The sequence below is a fragment of the Corvus hawaiiensis genome, chromosome 4 (assembly GCF_020740725.1).
Source record: "Corvus hawaiiensis isolate bCorHaw1 chromosome 4, bCorHaw1.pri.cur, whole genome shotgun sequence".
NCBI lineage: Eukaryota > Metazoa > Chordata > Aves > Passeriformes > Corvidae > Corvus > Corvus hawaiiensis.
Window position 1 is genome coordinate 57,379,948 of NC_063216.1, and position 16,160 is coordinate 57,396,107.

General features: G+C 38.7%; 1 protein-coding gene across 7 annotated transcripts in view; it reads left to right on the forward strand.

Moving 5' to 3' along the window:
• PTPRZ1 (protein tyrosine phosphatase receptor type Z1) overlaps positions 1-16,160 on the forward strand; it is a 130,713-nt gene that overhangs the window by 69,294 nt on the left and 45,259 nt on the right. For all 7 annotated transcript variants that reach the window (XM_048302369.1, XM_048302371.1, XM_048302370.1 and 4 more), the window contains exons 3-8: positions 2,948-3,127; positions 4,950-5,101; positions 6,524-6,619; positions 6,871-6,937; positions 10,427-10,584; positions 11,125-11,275. In XM_048302369.1, coding sequence (XP_048158326.1) covers positions 2,948-3,127; positions 4,950-5,101; positions 6,524-6,619; positions 6,871-6,937; positions 10,427-10,584; positions 11,125-11,275 — 804 coding nt within the window. The remainder of the gene's footprint in view (positions 1-2,947; positions 3,128-4,949; positions 5,102-6,523; positions 6,620-6,870; positions 6,938-10,426; positions 10,585-11,124; positions 11,276-16,160) is intronic.

Here is a 16,160-nt window from a genome sequence, read left to right on the forward strand (position 1 = left end):
GGAAAGTACCTTATACCCTTCAGCAGCAATGGGCATTCAGCCCATAGAACCAGACAGAGCTAGACTGAGGTAAAAACCTTCTGAAAAACATATGGTATGGACATCTGGTCCTCAGCCTCAACTGTTTCACTTTATAAAGCCACTCGTATTGTTCAGCACTGTTTGCTAATATAGACACAACCAGTATCTGCTCCAGCATTTGCAGCATTCATGCACAGACATGTATTTTGCTGCTCAAATGTAATTTGGGTCATCATGAGCAGACTCCAGTTCTCCAGTCCTTCTCAGACTCCATTCCTTATGGGATTCCCCTTGCTCCTGCCCCAGATCAAACCCTGCCATTGATTTCCTGTACATCTTACTCCATAATTTTTATCAATGCTACAACTACATACTGTCTTCTGGGATGAGAAAAGATTATAATTTTTATCACTAAGTGCATGTTAGGACTTTGTTTATTACACACTGAGCCACAGGTAATGACTATCAAATTGAAGAACTTAAGTTCTGCATAAAAACCAGAAAATACAAAACTATGGAAGTTGGAAGGAGATTATAGTTTCTCTAATTTTAATTTACTTGTTTTTATTGAACATGATCACACATAGTAAAGAATTTAAAGACAAGGAAAAATGCAATAATGGCATTCATCAAAAGAAGCATGGAAGGAGGTTCCCAAAAGCACTGTAGAGGGAAAAAGAAAAGAGTAGTGTTTTCAGTCAGTTCTAATGTCAGTGACGGAAAGAGCAGAATGACAGAAATGCATGTTGGAAAAAGATTTTTGATAGTGTTCTGAAGGAGAGACTGCAGGTGAGCTGGGGGATTGGGTATGTCAGTGGAAAGCATGGAGATTTCTACTGCCTTGGGGCAACTGCAGGAGTCTGGGGAAGTATTTGGCTTTGGCAAAAGGAGAAAAAGAAATAGAGCATGGAGTGGGGAGTGCAGCTTAACTCCAAGGGATGGCCATGGGCAGCCATCTCAGACCAAGCTGGCAGAAACGTGGCAGGGAGAGCTTTAAAGAGTTTACTGCAGCTTGGAAAATCACTGAGCTGTCTAAAGTCAGAGTTGCAAATAGGAGCCTGTTTGCAGTGATGTACAGGCCAAGCTGAGAATTGTTGTTTCTGTGCTTTCTGACCCTGTTTGGAGGCTTTTCTGTTTGAAAGTTAATTATTCTAATTTAGATATTTTTTTCATTGTCTTTCATGGTATTAAAAGCCTTCAATATTTGTCTGAAAATTCACTGTAGAAGATCTGAACAGATTAATCTCCAAGTATTGGTTGACTTGAGCTCAGAATTTCTTAAGGGAAGCTTTTGAAAGAGATGAAATATTAGCCACTCTTTTCTTGTGAAAGTACATTACAAATCAGGATATTGCATTATTTTTCTAGGTAATAAATTATAACTGACAACTAAAGTCCAGGACAAGTCTGACTTGAGGAGATGAAAGCTTACCCAGTGTGCCATTTCCAGTGAGACCAGTGCTTGCTTGGTACAGGGCCCTAGTTCCCACCTGTAGGTTACTCCCATTCATAAGCCTGTGACTTGAACTCACTTTAGGTCGTTTGACTGTTGTGCCTGACAGTTTCTTCTGTTGCTGTTTGCAAGCAGTAAATGTGTTTGTATACCATCTGCAGTAATTCTGATGCAGCAAGGTGATACTGGTAACTCACTTGACTTGTACTTGCTCAATAATTTAGTTCAGGTGTCTTTCTAGCTAGCTGGCTATCCAAGTGAGCATCTCATATTACTGCCTATTGTCATGGTTACAGCACTGGCTGTATATCTTATCCCCTCTCTGAGTTTTCTGAGTGCAATATGAGAGCTGTCCTTGCCTGGAGTACAAGATAGCAAGTCTTTGCTGACAGACTTGTATGTGCCACACTGGCCTGTAAATGAGTGCTGGTTTATTTCAACATACCTAATAGAATTCAAATATATGCACTGCATACACTAATATTAGTTCTTAATTATTAGCAAGTGGGAAGTTAACTGAAGTAATTCCATTTTCTTACATCTGTGCAGTTAACTCTTGGTTTTAATTAGCATTTTGAAATGTTACCAGAATTCCCTGTCAGGAAAAAATCTATATTTACAAACTCATTAACACACACAAAATATTGTGCTATTTATGTTAGTATGTTATATAAACAAAAGATTGTCATAGCCGCTGCTAATGCATCATACTGATTTGTGGAGTACTTGTTCATTTCTTGAAAGTAATCAAGTCTTTGGTGAAGGATATGCTGTCTGTGTCCCTACTTTGTGGCTGGAGTGGCCCCAGTGAAATGCCACGCAGCCCCTGTGCCCTGGAGAAGGCCCTTGCTGCAGCACAGGAGCTCCTCTCTGCCAGAGGGAGACAGATGGCTGGAGTGGGAGTGCACAGCCCTCCACGGGCACAGGCGGGCCATACAGCCGGGCTCTCAGACACAGCATCACTCATTTTTTTTCCCTTTCCAGAGTAAATTCAGTTTACCCCTCTGTGTAAGGAATTCTTAAAACATCTTTCTCCTTCTTTATATTTAAAAACCTTACTGAATAGATGACTTCATTGGGTGAAAGGAACACTAACATTGGTATGATTAAAAGTTATTTGGAAAGGATAGTTTTCCACAATTTCCATAGTTTTTTGCATGCTGATTCCTTTTGTCTAAAAGCTTTTTTTCATTTTATGTACATTGTTCATGAAGGTTTTGTTGTTGTTTTATTCTTTTCTTAGAGATTCATAAGAATGTATGTGTTGATGTCTAGAGTGTTCAGAGTGTGACTTAACTGTTGAAGGTAGGAATCAGTGGTAGGTGTGTTAAATATTGCTACAGACAAAGTCTAAAAGAAGGGCAGGTACTCTGATCTCAGACTGCAAACTGTGTTTTAACATTATCACAATAAAAAATATATGGATGCCAGTTTGGGTTTAAATGTATTTACCCCAAATGTTTTGATTTCTAGGAACTTTGAACCAAAAGAACTGGGGCAAGAAATACTCTGCCTGTAATGGTGCCAAACAATCACCTATTAATATAGACGGAGACCTTACCCAAGTTAATGTGAATCTGAAGAAACTTAAATTCCATGGATGGGAAAAGGAAACTTTGGAAGATACTTTCATTCGCAACACTGGCAAAACAGGTAAAAAAGTCAGATTTCATGTTTGGAGTTAAGAAGTCAGAAAAGTGATATAGGACAAAGAACCAACCAAAGACTTTTGATGGATCGTTTTCATTTCACTTAGCTGGTGCATTCTGAATTTATCTATTAAATAAGTAAGCAACACAAAAGCTATGACAGTAGCTAAATGAAACAGAAATCACACAAACAAAAATTAGGTGCATGTACAGATACAGCCAAAGCAATCACATCGTGACTATCATCCCATCATGGGCACATCATTGAAGGTAAACAGTAAGTTGGCATTTGCTGTGAAATTATGGTAATTACTACTACATATCCAGAGTCTGTACTGGGTAGGCAAAAATTATTTTTTAAAAGTATGAGTAAATTACCCACTCATCTGAAAGCACTTAATGGATGAGTTGAAGTTACAAAAAACTCAGGTTGGGATTCATCTCACCTACATATAGACACATATAATATAGAAATGTTCATCTGACTTACTCACATAGACACCTTCTAACAGTCAAAGAAGAGAAATAGGTGCTTTCGTGGTCTGATTTGTCTTACCAATCTTAGAAATGTATTTTAGAAAGAAGTGATTTATACCTACAAGTGCCTATTTCTCCCAGCCATGAAAAAAGCTTACTGTGTCATCTGAATTGTCAGACAAATCTTTTTACAACCACTTATAAATCCAGGAAAGCAGTAACTAAAAGCTGCTTGTTAGAAGTATAGTACTGTTCCTTGGTTTGGGCATAGGTGTGGGAAGGTATCGCTCAACAACTGTCTTTGACCTTCTACCAGTTCCAGGGGGACCCCTAGATCAGCCTTTTTGGTTTAGTTTAGTTTGGCTTAGTTCAGTTCAGTTCAGTTTAGCATCATTGTTCCTAATTTCCGTGTTTAGCTCTGTCATGTACTTCCTGCATACACAGATCACTTACTTCCCTCTTGCCCTACTAGCTGAGATAAATAGTCCTTTGTCTTTTCAAGACGCCCCAGAGAAAACGTTCTTTAAAGTCCTTAAAAGTGAACTGAGCTCTTTCTCATCTGCAGCAATTCAGATATTATATGAGGGACTGCTAAGCTTGTTTAAATGGTCTTTAAGGTTTTGAGGAAAGGAATGCAGTGAAACTGAACTCCATTAGTGCTCTTTTATCAAGAAGTCAAGTTCACAGTCGCTGGAGGTGGGAAAGCCAAAATGTGGGGCTTCAGTCTATCCCACCCTGCTCATTCTCTCCAGAAGACAAATGCTCTGTCCCATCTACAGGTTGTGTATAGCTATGTCTAGCTGAAAACCTGTCATTGCTTTTTCCCATGGGAGACAGCTCCACAGCTAAGGAGTCTTATGTCAGGACAGTCCACCTTGGAACTGGCTGAAATATTCTTCTGTCATGTTGCCTCATGATTTGTATATAGAATTATGGTAGAAATTGGGGGCAGGTGTGTATTTTCCTTTTTGTTAAAAACACAGGTGCTTTCAGGAAAGTATGTATTTCAGGAATTTATTTTCTTAGACAGCCAGTTGGTGTCTAGACCAGCTTTTTAGTGTAGTTCTGTGTTTAGTTTCAGATAACAGGAGACAAGTGCACTTCATTAAATTATTATTTTATAAATTATAGCATGAAATTAAACATACTTCTCTATGCTAGTAGTGAATTACCCCACTTACTACTTAGTTTAAGTAATCAATTTCCTGTCAAATTGCTATGAAATACAGAGAAATAAGTGTATCATGTTTATCTTCTAGCACCTAATACTGAAATATGAGAGTTATAGATGCCTTGGCTGGCTTTTATGTTGACACTCCTTTTTTTTCCCTCTTTCTCAATTTGTTCAGTGGAAATTAATCTGACAAGCGATTATTATGTGAGTGGAGGTGGATTAGACACCATATTCAAAGCAAGCAAGATCACTTTTCACTGGGGAAAATGCAACGCGTCATCAGATGGATCGGAACATAGTTTAGAAGGACAAAAATTTCCTCTTGAGGTAAAGTACAGAATTAGTTTTGATGATTTCAACAATTTGGTGTTCTGCAACATTAATACTCTACAAAATTCCTTTGTTTATCTCTTAAGTCTATTTGCAAATATAACCATTCACTTAAATCCAAATTAATAATAAATGATGCATTTTAGAAGAGCAGTTTAAGGTGTTAGTGGCATGTTGAGAATGTCTAAACTGCATTTTTGCACGTCTTCTAAGATGATATTAGATGTCAGTTCTACTAATCTGACAAAGCTCCTACTAAAAGTTAAGCTCCTACAAGTTTGGCCCATTGTATTCCTCGTCAGTTCATTGTTTAAGGTGTAGATGGACTTCTCAAAGTCAGGGCTTTGCTGAGAGCCCATGGAAGCTGCTGGGCCTCGCAGAGACGAAGCGTGGCCCATGTTGCTGGGCTGGAAAGAGCTGGCAGTGGTGTGCCAAGAGCCAGGTGAGCAGGTCCTGGGTGCAGCCACACTGACAGGCAGCCAGGCCAGTGTTCCCCTGGCTGGTTTGGCAGAATGGGTTGCAGCAGCATGGGAGTGGGGTGGAGGAGAGGAGCAACTCTTGCTGGGATGCACAAAGGCCAAACTTTCTTCCCTCGACATGGCATTGTTTCATTTTCCAGTTAAAAGGAGGTAGTTGTGGCAGGCAACTGTCCTGTTCCTCATTCCAAGGATTTTTAACTTCTATGTGAAAGCAAAGCAACAGTGCCAGGGCTGGCCTATACATGGGGGAGAGTGGTAAACCAGGAGCAATCCCTGGACAGTGTCATTTCTTTTACCTCATTAGCCACTTAAAAATTCCCAATCACACTCCATCTGTCCTGACAAGGCATCAGAGAGTACTCTCTTCCATCATCATCTGAGGGAAAGCTAGTAGGAGCAGGTCACTTCCCCATATATGTTGGTCACCCAGCACTGGAGAAGATTTCCCACCCGTATTTGGAGAAAGAGAGAAAGGGGTGCAACAAAATCAATGCTCATGACAGCAGACAGATGTGGGCTCAAAATGCCTGGTAATATTATATTACCAATGCTTCTCCACACTTGCAGCAAGGCAGATGCAGTAGGGACATATTATTCATGTTTTATCACTGATGTCAAGATTCATGTCACCAAGTACTCTAGATCAGGTGTCCCATTATCTCAGCTTACTGTATTATCTATGGAAAGCATTGTGCTCCTTGAAAGGGTAATTGCTGAATCCTTAATAGTTTTCCAGGAGAGGTTGTTTTTATGTAGCTAAATGTTGATGAGTTCTGTTCTGTATCCTCAGATAACGCAAATGAGATAGGTAAAAAATCCCTATATTTGTATTCAATTCTTTTGTTTGGATGGGTTTTTTCCTCAAAATGGGAATATAAATAATTGCTTAATTTTTAAAAAATTTTGTATATGTAACATTTGAATATATTTTTAATTGCAGATGCAAATCTACTGCTATGATGCAGATCAGTTTACAGATTTTGAAGAGGCAGTTAAAGGAAATGGAAAGTTAAGAGCTTTATCAGTTTTGTTTGAGGTAAACAAAATATATCTTTGTGTCATTTAATAGCCTTGAAACACAGCAGATGTTCAAACTGAATTTAACTGGTTCCAGTATGTGATCGCTGAGTTAAAAAATCACATGTATCTTTCTAATTGATTCTTGCAGAAAAGCAAATGGGCAAAATACATTTGTTTGGCTTTAAATAATCCATAATTTTGGTGGTAACTTTCAGTTTTGTTTTTGTGAAGCCTGTACTGTTAAAATATGCAATTTCTTTTTAACAGATTGGACTAGAAGATAATCCAGATTATAATCCAATCATTAATGGAGTAGATAGTGTTAGTCGTTTTGGTAAGTTTGTTTCCATGTTTTATTGTTTACTGATTATTTAAATTCCACTTCAGTGTGATTATGAAACCTTTAAGACATTGAGGAGCATGGTTGTATATTGCTCAGTCATGTCTATTTTGTTAGAAATTATAGAAGTCATCTGGATAGACTGGAGTACTGGAAAATCACCAACCACATGAAATCTAACATAAGCAAGTGCCAGATTCTGCTCCTGGGAAAGGGTAATCCTGGTTATGTAAATAAACTGGGGAATGAGAGCCTGAAGAACACAACAACCCTTTAGAAAAAGATTTGGGGTTTGGTTTAATGGGAAATTGAATTTGAGTCAGCAGTGCCCTGGCAGCCAGGAGGGCCAGCTGTGTCATGGGGTGCATCAGGCACAGCATGGCCAGCTGGGCAAGGGAGGGGATTGTCCCACTCTACTCTGCACTGGGGCGGCCTCACGGTGAGTGCTGGGGGCAGTTTTGGGTGCCTCCGTGTAAGAAGGACATCAGCCTCTTGGAATGCATCCAGAGGAGGGCAACCAAGACTGTGAAAGATCTTGAAGACTTATAAGGAGTGTCTGAGGTCACTTTGTTCAGCTTGGAGAAGGGTGCCTCATCACTGTCAATGACTCCTTTAAGTGGGGCAACAGAGAGGCATTTGCTGATCTCTGTGGTGACCAGTGATAGGACATGAAGAAATGGCATGAAGCTGTGCCAGAAGTTCAGACTGGGCATTAGAAAAGGCCCTTCACTTAGACAGTGATCTGTGACTGGAACAGTCTCCCCAGAGAAGTAAGTGGTCATGACACCAAGCATCTGGATAATGCTCTTAGTCATATCATTTAGTTTTAGGTAGTCCTGTGGGGAGCAAGGAGTTGGACATGATGATCCTCATACTTATCTTCCAACTTGAGATAGTTCATGTTTCTCTGATTTATTTACCCCAAGACTATTTGTTACAGTGGAAGTGTAAATGAATACATATAACTTACAATGAGAAATTTGTAACTATTTAAATTCTAAATCCAGATAAATCAGATTTATTATGTAAATCTTCTTAATCGTACATCTTAGGATTTTTATATCTGGTTGGAAGACAGATAAGACTGTTGTAACTATCCAAGAAAGGTGTTAGAAGAGTGAGACTGTCAGGATATCAGTAGACTCAGAGGAGACATATTTTTTTTTCAGTAGGTCCTGTGTAAATCAAAAAAAATCCAAATGTATTTTATTGGTAGTGATTGCTTATCAGGACACATGAAGTTCAGTGTGGTACATGAAGAGATCTGGGCTGTGTTTCTAATCCAGTTTTATGGTGTCTTTGCAGAAGAAAAATATGAATGAGCACTGTCTTGAACAGGGATATGTTCTTACGTCATGTCCATGACTTTAAGGAAACCTTGTCTCAGTTTTCCTTTAAGTAATGGTGCTTGAATTTTGTAAAGCTCCTTTAGATTGGTAGGTTGAAAATGTAAAAAGCTGTTTTAAAAGCTCTCAAAAGTATGACACTAAAATCAGTATTTTTTTCCTCTGGAAAACAGGCACTATTCAAAAAATTTAAAAGGGAGCACCTTTCATAAGTTAGAAAGACAGAGGAGGTGGAAATATAAAGTAGTAGATTCATTACTTTTGTGTGTCATCTTCTGTGAAACAAAGAGGAGAACTAGTAATACATCAAGACAGATGCTGTCCTACAGCCTTGGAAGGAGCTGTAAAACTGTCAGCAGCAAGATGCAAGATAAAGTCACTACATGGCACTTCAACAATGCTTAGAATACAATTTTCCTGAATAAAATGCAAATGACCTCAGGAAATTCAGGTCATGACTAAATCAAGTTTTTTCTTCTGAAGACAAGTGAATAGCACACAATCTGTCCTTGTCGGTGATGTACATAAATTGTCCTTGTCAGTCATATCTGTATTGTGCTTATCTGAATCACAGTTGCTGAGTTCCCAAGCTCTGCAGAGGAGCACTCCTGTTCCTTATAGACAAATTTTCTGGTTTTCATCATTCTTTGTAGGTGTTTGATTTTAGAATCTAGGCTGTCAGTCTCATTAAAGGGTATTCTAAAATCCAAAGTTGCAAAATGTATGGCAGGATTCTTGTTATGAATGAGAAGTTTCATGTTCCCAGCCATCTATATAAAATGGATTTCATTTTTACTGAGTTAATGGGTTAACTAGACATACTAGATAGCAACGATAGCTCTGTCTGAAGGTTGATTAACATTTTGACAGGAGAAATGGAAGGAGGTTCTTTGATTGACACTGCTAAATGTTCCCTCGTCATGATACATGAATGAGAGAGAGGGGAAAAGTCAGTTCTTAAACCCTAACTCAGTAGAAAAGTCAACTGTAGAGAAAAACATCACTCGGAGTAAACTGTTAATGCAATTTGCTGCTCTCACCAAATTTGTAAGGAATTATGAAGACAAAGCCAGGTCAGAAATCTATACAGGGCTGAAGAATTGAGATACCTGTAAAAGCATAAGTTTATGCACAGTCTGGAAATTTATTAGATATTCAGAAATGAATACTTACCAATTAGGGAGAAACTTGAAATGAGTAACTTTAGACTGAAATAAGGTGTATAAGGATCTACACTATTCCAAGGTGTGAAAGGCAGCATTATTTTGGATGCACCAGACAATAAAGCAAAAAATTGTCACAGACTGGAAAAGTCTGCCTTGCTGAAGTTGTTACCATTTATGCCAATTTTTGTTGCTGGACCCTACTGCCATACCAGTACCATACCATACTTAGCTTTCTGTGGAAGGACTTCCAGCAATCCCGCATGCTTCCTTCCAGCTGACAAGGTACCAGGTAAACTGCTGACTGAAAGATGCGATATTATTTTCACAGAACAATAAACAGAGCAGTCATACTCTCTTGGAAGAGGTCTTTGCATTGTTTGCTGATTTGTGTAAAGCTGTTACAGGTTTTCATTATATTATCAGCATTTAAAAAAGAACCCTGATCCACAGAAATTCTGCTTCTGCAATCATGAGTAATATTAACTTTCACATCTAACATGGCAACAGTTCCCCTGGCCGTGATTTTCTGCAGCACTTTGGATCCTGCAAAAAACTCAACAAATTGATTAAATTCAGGGAGAGTTTGAAGCCCTGTCATGAGACCTAGAACAAAGATTTAACTAACTTTTTTTCTTCAAATTCGAGAGTGAGACAAAGGTTTGGCACCTTGCAGGTAAGCTTATGGTGAGAAAATTCTTGTGAACCAATTAAAATTACTCTATTTGTTACTGGAGTAACTCACTACACCTTCCCAAGTAAAGGAAGTTGGGATTGAGCTGTACTTTTTCAAACTAAATAGAAGACTTCATGATTTATTTGTCTGCTAGTCTCTCTGGAGATTAAATTTTGAAAAGCCGCAAAAGTAGCGTGTTCCTATAATGGTAGCTCTTTTGGAGAGTGTGATTTCTATTTATTAATTGCTTCTGCAGTATTTTGACTATCTGACTCTATTTTTCTTCTTTATTTTTTAGGAAAGCAGGCCGCCTTAGAACCGTTTATTTTGCTGAATCTTTTGCCGAACGCAACAGACAAATATTACACTTATAATGGGTCTCTATCAGCTCCTCCATGCTCTGAAACAGTTGAATGGATTGTGTTTAAAGATACCATAAGTATTTCTGAAAACCAGGTAATTTGTTTAATGTAGTTAAACAAAAAAATTATATATATACCAAAGAAAAGCATTTGCCATGTATATGGTAGAAGCATTCATTGCCAGCCCAACAACAAAGCTTTTCTTTTATCTAGTTAGAAGTCTTTCGTGATGCCATTAAATTAGAAAACATGTATATTAATTGTGTTATCTTTTTACCTTTTTTTTAGTTTAGTAGTAGAATCTGATCTTGTCTTAAAATAGGGTAAGAACATATTCCAGGCTGTCTGGACTTTGAGCTCACATAAAGAGGAGTATGAAACACTTTCTGGATATTCCCCCAGCCAAATGGTGGTGCTGGGCAGAGCATAGCTCCAACAGCAGAGTGGTTGAAAAACATTTGTGGAGTAAACCATTAGATATGCTGATAGTACAGAAGAACAGAAGTTCAGTGCCATGCAGGATAACTCACCTGTGAGACTTTATCCAACATCTTTTCCCCAGAGTTTTTTCCTATTAGCAGAATCTGGTCAATTTTTATGACTTCTAACTTCTTTTTTTCATCTCCTCTTCTAGTTAGCTGTATTCTGTGAAGTGCTTACAATGCAGCAGTCTGGCTATGTTATGCTGATGGACTACCTGCAAAACAACTTCAGGGAACAGCAATATAAGTTCTTTGGGCAAGTGTTTTCCTCTTACACTGGACAAGAAGAAATTCATGAAGCAGGTACTTACTGAACAGTCATTCCTTTCTTCACAAGTTAAAAGACGATTTTCAGTAAAAGATTCATCCAAGTATGAAGTTACTCATTTTAAATTGTGTAGAAAGTAGCACACTGTGCTATTAGTCATAAATCTATCACTTCAGAGGAAAAAACAGCAATCATAAAACGTCAGATTAAATGGAGTGGAAAATTAAATGCTTTGTCTTGACCAAGCATTCAGTGAAGATCACATCAGTTCAAGCTTCCTTAGATTGCCATTTTAATGTGTTTCAGACTTCAACAAAGCTGCCTTTTCAGAGACTGCAAGAGAATTTTGTTTTACAAACCCATTTGGTTCTTTATCATGTAGTGTGGATGCTTTTCCAACAGAGACTGAAGTGATGTCACCAAATGAATTCCGTGTAGTTTGCTTAGGAAGTGATCGATGGAGAGAATTCCAGAAGCCAGATTCTGTTCTTAGTCTTACCTAAAACTTCGGGGAAGTTTGTGGAGGTTATGTGACCAAAACAGTACATTGTATAATGGGAAACAAGTTCTAGAACTGAATATGGAAGTAACGATTCCTATACTAACAAGCACAAAGGAATATATAGGAAACATCTAAACTGGAAGCACTATGTTGCTACTTGCATGGGAATTCCTGTAGATTCTTTAACTCAATTGCACTGAACTGTGTTTAATCAGACATAAACAGATGACTTAAGCATGTACTATAGGTGTAGTCCAGATTAGAAGTGTAGTTTCACACACATACTTTTATGTATTTATGCATACACACACGTGTATAGACGCACACAAATGCAACTATAGGATTTGTTTAATGCAGAACATTAGGGAAGTGCTTATGTTTTCACCTCCATTTTAAAATAAATTAAATTTAAAAAGCTTAGGAATCATTAAACGGAAATGCTCAGATGTAGGATCTGTAACATGAATGCCAAAGTCTACAGGAGTCAATAGACTTACAGACTTATTCATGTTAAATATTGCATAGTAATCAACAGAAAAAAAGTAATCTTTTTAATCCCTTTAGAGGACACATGAGAAATGCCAAGACTGGTTATTACTCAGGTAGATAACTGAAAAATTATTTTGTGTTGTGAAACCTAGAATCCCAATTTTCTCCCATTGCATTCAGTGTAGATTCTATTAGGCAGTAGGATTAAATGCTTGATTAATTTTTATTGTTGGGACATGACATTTCTTAAGTAGAACTAAGTTTTCTTAGAAAAGCTAGAAGAATCTTTCTATTCCATTATAAACTAATTTCGGCAAAATATTTTCAGGAATTTTCTCACAGTGACATCCCCAACATTTTTGGTGTACAAACACAGTCCTCTTAAGGGCATGGGAGATGCTTCATTCCCCATGCCTGCCTAGTAATGTATGTAATTTCCCTATGTGATACGTATGTATCAATTTAAGAAGATTAAAATAGCTAATCCTTACAGCCATACTTGAGGATTCACCTAAAAAAAAGTGTTTTGAAATTGTAATACTTAATCTCACCAACCTCAGCTGGCATGCAAATTCATTTATAATAGAAATCGTTGTTTATTCCTGTAAACCTAAGAACCAAACCTGGCTGCTGGGCACATTGGGTGACTTTCCATCTGCTCCACCCTTCTGGTAAGGCCCTGGGAGTAAGGGCAGAAACCTAACTCTTGTTTATCTTCCTGGATTTAGTAAAGGTATAAACAATAATGGGTTCTTAAAATTCAAGACTGACAATATATATTGATAAAAAGTATTAGTCAGCCTGTTTTCCCATGAGAAATACAACTATGTAAAGTTCAGCAGCTTAGTTAAATTGTCTTGTGAGACATGGGGTCAGGACTTGTGCGTTTGCCCTTTCACATTCTTCAGTCAACATGACTTCATTATAAATTCTCAGATCCTCTGATTCTATCCAGACGTGTGCGTGGGACAGTTCCACTGGCACAGTGTGCAGGGTGCAGGTGCCCAGGCATTGGCAGTGGTGGGTACAGGGGTGGCCTCTGTGAGGAGAGCCCGGGGCTGCCCCGAGTCAGACACAGACGGTTCCAGCTGGCACCAACCCACCCATCTCAGGGCACTGAGAGCCATGGTGGAGACACCTCTGGGAAAGCAAAGCTGCATAGCAGTGAGAAGTGAGGGAAACCTGTGAGAAACGGCTCTGTGACACCCAGGTGAGAGAAGGAAGAAGGGGAGGAGGTGCTCCACTAGCAGAGCAGAGATTCCCCTGCAGCCCATGGTGAAACTGTGGTGAAGCAGTCTATCCTGCAGCAGACTATGGAACCCCCATGCAGGAGCAGGTTCCTGTCTGGAGGTGTGGTTTGTGGAGAGGAGCCCATGCAGGAGCAGGTTATCTGTCAGGTCTCTGACCCCGAGAGGACCCACAGTGTAGCAGTCTGTTCCTGAAAGACTGTGCGGAGGCTGGAAAAAGTCATGAAAGACTATCCTGTGGATGGATGCTGGATGGATACACTGGAGCAGAGGAACAGCATGAGGAAGGAGCAGCAGAGTCAAAGTGTTACAAGTTGACCACAATTCCCCTTCCTTATTCTCCTGTACCACTGGGAGTGGAGAGGTGGAAGAGTCAGGAGTGAAGTTCTGCCTGGGAAGAAGGAAAGAGTGGAGAGGTGTTTGTGGTTTTGTTTTTGTTTCTCACTATCCTAATCTATTTTTATTGGTGATAAATTTCCTCAAGTCGAGCCTGTTTTGCCCATGATGGTGGTTGGCAAGAGACCTCTGTCTTTATCTTGACCCATCAGCTTTTCCATCTTACTTTCTTCCACTGCCCTGCTGAGGAGGTGGAGTGGGCGAGTGACTGGGTGGGCACCTGGTGGCCAGCCAAGGTCAGCCCAGCACATGTCTACTGTGCTGCTCCACCTCTATCCCAAAGAGTAGATTGGGAATATTAAAAAATTGCTTATTGTCACACACTGCCAGTGATGCTCAAAGCCCCTGAATATCCTAATGCAAACGACATGATTTCATGGCTTCAACAATTGAAAAGTTGCATTTAAAATATAATCTCAAACCCAGATTTAGCTAAAAGTAGAAGAAAGCAACAAATGGGGGGGGGGGGGGGAAAGGCCAAATTTGGGCAGCTTGTAAAGGTCTTCTGGTCAAAAAAACAGCCCAGGCAGTTTTTGGCAATGATCTGGGTGATGTACCCCAGTGGTTCCCCATGATGCAATTACCTTTAGTTGAAAATTTCTTAAGTTACATGGGTAGCATTTTATTCCACAGAAGAATAAGCAAAGTTAGGTGCATTACCATGACATATGATATGCAAAACCAGAATCCAAGTATTAACATGGAGAAAGCAAAGACTTGGATTCAAGTCCAGCAGGGGTTTGAGTAGGCCTCTGACTTCCTGTGAATTTTCTGCTATTTTGTATTTTGCTGCTTATTACCTGTAATCCAGTTTAATATTTGTGGCTTCAGACTAGTAACAGACTTAAGAACTCCCTTTCTTGCAGTTTCTTTGCTCAGATTTTCTAAAAGTCAGTATCAAAGCAGAAGTAATTAGGTAAGTTGTCATGTGGTCTCCTTTCTTCTTCTAGTCTCTGGAGTAGGAAAATGGGAAAAGGCAGAAGCAAAGTACTTCTGTGTTACTGACTAGTAGAAAAGAAAAGGGAACAGCAGGATGATTTATGAAGTGACATCAGAAGAAGGGCAAGAGACAACATTTTGGGAAGAAATGGAGGTGAAATAATATGTAGATGATTGTCATGTAGCAATATCGTTGGTCATTGCTGAGATGAACATCAAAAGGAGAACAAAAAGGAAGACTATTTTCTTGGGAAAAAATAGAAGAACCATCTGGAAAAGGAAAAAAGAAAACAAAGAAAAAACACTGGAAGCACCAGCCTTGTACCTTTAAAAGTTTTATAATACTGCTCTGTAAGTCTGAATACAGACACATATTTCAGAACCAAATACACTCATAAGCAAAAAAGATGAAGGGAGGAAAAAGGACTGTAGAGAAGAGTTTGGAATACAGAGAACCTTGGTGCTTATATTATAAAAAAGTGTTTTGACAAGAATTTTAAACACCTTTGAAAAGAAATATCTGAGGAGTGCTTAGGTTCATTGAAAAAGAATGAAATCTGTTTAAATTGTCTCTCTTAATGCTCAGAATTGAGAAGGGAATCATCTTTGCTGGTCTAATGATTTCTTTTTGCCATCTGGTGGAAATGGGGAGGAATGATCAATTTTTGGAATGGAATGGAATGTACACAACATGAGGGGTTTTTTTTTTAATTTGCTTTTCCTTTGCATCAATTAAAATAATTAAGTGTAATTAATAAAATGGTGTATCCATTGTATAGCACAATAGATTCAAAACCTGGCAACAGAATTCAACTAAACTACACAGACTAACACTGCCTCTACTATTAGCTTGCTCACACAAACACAAAAATTAAAAAAGCCTTGCTGCTTATTTTCCATTGACTATCTCAGACCGAAGCTGCTCCGAACTGCCCACCTTCCCTGCAGAATGGGAGAAATACTTTTTACAAATATTTTGGAGGGGCTTGACTTCCCCCTTGTGTTCAAAAGGCAAAATGCAAAGCTACAGGACTTCACTTTCAAAATGCAGCATTGTCCCCCAAAGCGTTGAGGCATCTTGGTGTTTGCTTCCTTTTAGAGAACTCCAAAGGATCTGCACTGGTTTTCTTAGTTAGCTAAATAGATTTTTGTTACTTGCTTTGTCTGGATACTCATATCTTGCTCTAAAGAGATTATGAGATATAAAAAATGTCTCCTCATTTATTCCAAATGGGGAATGACTATGTAATTGCTTGTGCAAAAGTCAAGCTAAAAATATAATAACAAGCCTTGAAATATAATAACATGAAATCACTACTGCTTATGTAACAATTAACTTCTTCCTAT